The sequence below is a fragment of the Dendrobates tinctorius genome, unplaced genomic scaffold, assembly GCF_039654945.1.
Source record: "Dendrobates tinctorius isolate UK_male_01 unplaced genomic scaffold, ASM3965494v1 ptg000017l, whole genome shotgun sequence".
Lineage (NCBI taxonomy): Eukaryota > Metazoa > Chordata > Amphibia > Anura > Dendrobatidae > Dendrobates > Dendrobates tinctorius.
In genome coordinates, this window is record NW_027361685.1 from 3,516,972 (window position 1) to 3,522,971 (window position 6,000).

At 43.5% G+C, this 6,000-nt stretch overlaps 1 protein-coding gene across 1 annotated transcript in view; it reads left to right on the plus strand.

Moving 5' to 3' along the window:
* Positions 1-3,534, plus strand: part of LOC141082388 (uncharacterized) — a 31,661-nt gene extending 28,127 nt beyond the window's left edge. The window contains exons 7-8 of the mRNA XM_073566327.1: positions 1,161-1,416; positions 3,393-3,534. Coding sequence (XP_073422428.1) covers positions 1,161-1,416; positions 3,393-3,534 — 398 coding nt within the window. The remainder of the gene's footprint in view (positions 1-1,160; positions 1,417-3,392) is intronic.
* The last annotated feature ends 2,466 nt before the right edge of the window (positions 3,535-6,000 follow it).

The window sequence follows — 6,000 nt, forward strand, 5'->3', positions numbered from 1 at the left end:
CCCCCTCTAGTGGTCCACAACATAATTACAACTACCTGGTGTATAGGGGAAACTATATAGTAAGAGTGTCCTTCTCTAATATCCCAAGAAGGATACACTACCTATCCCTGACTGTACATATACAAAGAACACATAATATGTAAGCATTATAATACAGGAATGCAAGTCAATATATACAGTTTTCTATACAATGGTAACACATTCAAGTGGCAATACCATAAGCAATGAGCAGTAATACATAGTTATACATGTAGCAGTACCACAGGCAACTATCATAAAACACGTCTGTAAACATTTAGAACTGGAAGACAATCAGAGGGAAGTGGAGCATGAAATACATCATATCTTACCCCCTTACACTCATGAGAGCTAAGCCACTTTTTATGTCTACATGGAGGGTATGGCGGAAACTACATTAACATTTCCAGCTCTCTCCCTGGATGTCTCTTCTTTCACTTATTGGTAACCCCCACTTTCAGGACGGGCACTCTCACCCTGTCTTCTACCAGTGGCACTCCCAAGGTATAACAACTACTAAGCACTTAGTCCACCCCGAGGAACGACGGATATACTCAATAGAGGAGTTGAAATGTAAATATCCCACTGCCATATTCCCTCCCTTCCAATACTTGCAAGGTAAAAGCTATGGAACAAAAGTGTTAGCACATCTTTCTGAATATGAATGGAGACCATCCGTGCTTAGAAGGTTCACGAAATCTAATTCTCCATCTGTCCAAATAGTCACTAATTACAAATTCATCCATGCAGCTCTGGATTATGAACAACTCCAATTTCCAGTAACAAAATGGCAGACTGAAGACCCCAGCATGTCCTGTGACACTATTCTGAAAGCTCTAGACCCAGCCTACAAATTCCTCCATCCAGCCCGTTTCCCAGAAATGAGATTGAAAATCTGTCACGGCTCTTACCTGACTCCACAAAAGGTCATAGAATGGGGTTGTGCACAACTTCTAAATGTTTTACATGCCATTCCCCAGAAGCCAACCTGTTTCATTGCTTGTGGGCATGCCCGGTCATTAGACTATTTTGGGAAAGAATACGGCAATACACCGCCACACATCTGACAAACTTTGTTCCTGGTGAACCCTTATGGGCCATATTTGGATACCTAAAACCAGATAATTTCACCTGTTCTCCAGGGGCCTGTAATCTACTGCATTTGGTGGCGGCTGCCAGGACTAAGGCCATTTTACAGACATGGATCCACGACCATGCCCCTCCTTTCAATATCTTTCTAGAGAAGCTGTCATTCTTGCTTCAAATGGACTGGGCTGAGGTCTCTTTACATAAAGAGGGAAGGGTGCAGGCCTTTTTCGAAACTTGGGAAAGCTTCATCTCTCTGCTCCCAAAATGCATCCACAGCAATATTAAGACCTGTTCTCAGCCGACAGTCTGGTACCAGGAGCAGCTACTACTGGGGGAGACACCTGTCCATTGATGTCTCTGGGTGAACTGCTGCGGATAGACACTTCGGGGTGTTTGGGGTGTACTTTGGTGTCAGTGGGTCCTGAACTTAAGGTTGGACACATGTGCTGGGTGTCTGATGGGTAAACATTATGCTTGTGTTTGACATGCCCCCCCGCTTCCTTCTCCTTTTTTCCCTTCCCCGGTTTTTCAGGTTTGTCTTGATCTATTGTTCTGTGTACCGATGCGATCTCTAATGAGGAGGTTTATGTTACATATGCCTCAAACATTATCTGCATGGATATATGTAGGAACATTTTTTTTGCATTCAATAAAAACAACGATTAAAAAAAAGACACAGCTGGATCCCAATGAAGGAGTAGAACCATCTCAAGGAGGATCACAGGGAAATGGACAGCATGAGACTTACATATGAGTGTCTGAGCAAAGGGTCTGAATACTTATGACCATGTGATAGTTCAGTTTTTCTTTTTTAATAAATTAGCAAAAATGTCTACATTTCAGTCAAGATGAGGTGCAGCGTGAACATTAATGAGAAAAAAATGAAATTGTCTGAATTTACCAAACGGCTGCAATGAAACAAAGAGTGAAAAATGTAAAGGGGTCTGAATACTTTCCGTAACCACTATATATGTAGGGTGTATTTAGGTCATTGAGTGTAAGCCGGCAGTGAGCGTGGCTGCAATATCGCAATGTTAGGGTGCCAACCTCGGCGGGAAGGCGGGCTGAGTGATAGGCCGTAATATGGCTAGATAACGTCTCCTCACTGTACCTCTGATATGATAAGCCCCCCTTAGAATCATAGAGTTGGAAGGGACCTCCTGGGCCATCTGGTCCAACCCCCTGCTCAAAGCAGGATTCGCTAAATCATCCCAGTCAGATGTCTGTCCAGCCTCTGTTTGAAGACTTCCATTGAAGGAGAACTCAATGGAAAGTATTTATTAGAATCGCTGTAAGTAGTAGGAGGGTCTCGTTTTTAGCTATTTTTTCATCTTCCCACTCTTCCATTATCATGGCTCTTATGTGTTTGTTAGCTGGAAAGACTCTGTTTCTCTGGGTTCACAGCCCCTAAACATTTCATCCTGTATTGAGTGAGCCATTTGTGCTTCCTCAGTTTTCATTGTACTCGTTCTGTATCGTCGGATGAGAAATAATCTTTATTCCTTTCCTCTGGGAGAACCTGAGGCATTTCCTCTCCACCCTCCAGATATTGGTACCGATCATAAGAACCTTCATCTTTCTCTGATGATACTTCCATTTCCCACCTTTCTCTCTTATGATGGGACATGACCTGTACTGTCTGAGGGGGAACTGGACTGGAAACTGTGCTTAGCGCGTCTTCCCTAATTATAGACCTCATGTCAGCCATGAATGAGGTCTGCTCCTTCTTTGGGATCTTTGTAATACATTCAGCACACAGCCGTTTCTTATGTGTCACAAGTAACTTAGCCAACACACCTAACTACTTTGGCACAAAGGGTAATAAAAGGGATTTTTTCCTTGTAACTGTATAGCTTGCCCCAATATGGAGAGGAGATTGACATTTAGCTTGAGTAAATAAACCAATATATTTGGTTGAAGATCATTAGATCTAGTGATCTTCAACCAAATATATTAGTCTACCTGACCTAATACTGTAAGTGTTCTTTAATCTGTAACTGATGTAAGAATGAAACGTTTTGTTTACTACGATTGTGGACATTAAATTATTGTTTGATCACTTAAATTGGGTGCTCAGCCCATGAACTGGGGTGAACCCTGACATCACCGCACGAACACTACCAACGCCGGCCAAAAATTGCTGAGCAGTGGAGTGAATAAGCCGGAAGTTATTGAGCGGCCCCGGAAGTAGATATGGTTGGGATACAGGGAGATGGGACGACGCGTCGCTGGACCAGTAAGTATAATTATAATGTTTATTATTAATTTTATTCTTTGTTTTACAGCCCTCCCCATCCCATATCTATAAAGTCCAAGCTCGGGGTTCGGACACAAGTTCACGTCATCTCCGGCCCCGAGATCAAACTTTACAAAAAAACTCAGGAGAACCCACCGATATTGGTCATCGGGGGGTACGCCCATCACTAATGGACACAATTAGAAACTAAATGGATCCGGCAATTAAATCCCTTACATCCTTATGGTGTAAATGAAGTTCTCAGCTTCTCCCCTTTCCTATAGGGGGTTTGGTAGAATTCGTTCTCTACACTCTTTATTACATAGAACAGTTTTCTCTGATCTCAATGTGTCTTATTTGTTTCTTATTTCCCCATAATACACCGGTCACAAGATCGCCGATCTGCACTTTACTCTCCGATGGTGACGATCCTCTAGACATCCGGACAGTCAGGAGCATTGGATCCCATCTGTTTCTCCCCACTATTCTAACAATGGACGCTCTCTCCGCAATCATTTCCTCCTCTATACGGTTATTACGGGGAATGACGCTGTGATGACTTCTCTTCTGGGAGAGACACAGATCACAGGTGACTAATATTGCAGTGTGAATAGAAACTTATATTTCCGGTATTTTTCTGCCCTTACATTGTGGGTTATGAGGTGTTTGGGGCTTGTTTTTTGTTCCACCCCTTTTTTCCTTTGTTTTTATCTTTCCAGTTGGTAATTGGGATTCTAATATAAGCCCATATACAGGGCCGGCTCCAGGTTTTTGAGGGCCCCGGGCGAAAGAGTCTCAGTGGGCCCCCCTTTTAACACATACCATGATTCATGCCGTGTGGCATCCGTGGTGCTGGCCAAAAAATGGACTTGTCTCCATGTGGATCACACAGACACACGCTCTGTAGCAAAACACGTTCATGCGAAGGAGGCTATTGATTAGGCCGGTTTCACACTAGCGTTTATGAGCGCAGCGACGGCCTGCGCACGGCTGCCGCTAAGCCCTGCCCCCTGCCGTGCCTCCACCGGTAGCTCCGCCTACCGGCACATGACGCTGCATGCGCCCTGCGTCCCCTATCTTTATCACTGGGGGCGCAGGCCGTGCGTAATATGCATTTGGCGGCGCATGCGCCTTTTTGACGGTGCGCCGGCGCAACCAAACTGCAGCAGGTTGCGTTTGGCGCAGGTTGGCGCACCGTCAAAAGGACGCATGCGCCGCCAAACGCATATTGTGCACGGCCTGCGCCCCCAGTGATAAAGATAGGGGACGCAGGGCGCATGCAGAGTCATGCGACGGTAGGCGGAGCTACCGGCGGAGGCGCGGCAGGGGGCGGGGCTTAGCGGCGGCCATGCGCAGGCCGTCGCTGCGCTCATAAACGCTAGTGTGAAACTAGCCTTAGTAGTGTACGTATAAAGGAAAGATGAGAAAGAAAGGAAGAACAGAGAGAGAGAAAGAAAGAACAGAGAGAGAGAAAGAATGAACAGAGAGAAAGAGAAAGAAAGAACAGAGAGAAAGAAAGAGGGGAAAGAAAGAACAGAGAAAGAGAGTACGAACACGGAGAAAGAAAGGAAGAACAGAGAGAGAGAAAAAAGGGAAGAGAGAGAAATAAAGAAAGATTAGAGAGAGAAAGAGTGGACAGAAAAAAAGAACAGAGAGAGAAAAAAAGAAAGAGGGGAAAGAAAGAACAGAGAGGTAGAGAGAAAGAAAGAGAAAGAAAGAACAGAGAGAAAAAAGAGAAATAAAGAAAGAGGGGAAAGAAAGAACAGAGAGAAAGAAAGAGAAAGAAAGAACAGAGAGAGCGAAAGAAAAGAGAGAGGACGGAGAGGAAAGAAAGAACAGAGAGAGAGAAAGAAAGAGGGGAAAGAAAGACTAGAGAGAAAGAAAGAAAAAGAACAGAGGGAAAGAAAGCATGGCCAGAAAAAAAGAACAGAAAGAAATAACAAAGAGGGGAAAGTGTAAGAGAATGGTCAGTTATAATATACTGAGCAGCCATGAGCGACTAGGCAGCCATTTTAGGAAAGTTAGGAAAGAATATATTCAACTTTTATAATAGAAATAATACGATGTACTCTGTAAAAGCAGATGGAGGATGTAAAATGAGATCATGCCCATTAACAAATTTAGTTGATGTGCCTACAGGTAAATTGGATCAGCCTTAGGGCAATGAGAAACTAAAACCAACGAATATATGGTGAATATGTGAATTCATGATAGTGTTAGTAGGAAACAGACTTCTGAAATTGTCAAATGTATTAATTTATGGGTTTAGTCTAAGAGCAGTAATAAGATTAATGACAGTAGTTAGAGATAATATTGGATTTATGTGGTTTTTAATGTGGTCTGGTGAAAAGCTAATTACTGATGTAATGTTGTGCCACTTCTTCCTTAGTCCAAAAAGATATGATGTAACCATATACGCCCTTTTGCTATAATATGTATACAGCTTTCTTTGTTTGCATAATGTATAAAAGGCACCTGCAATCTAGCTCGGGGCCTTATCATCGCCAGACTTCCTAGCGAATCTCTGCCCGTCTGAATTCCTGTTTTTGCCCGCATATTTCAACTTCTTTGCCTTTCTGTTCTGTGTTGCCGTGTATCTCTGAATAAACTTCGACCTCAGCTTTAGAGGATTGTCTGCAGTTTGGTCCGGCTCTTCC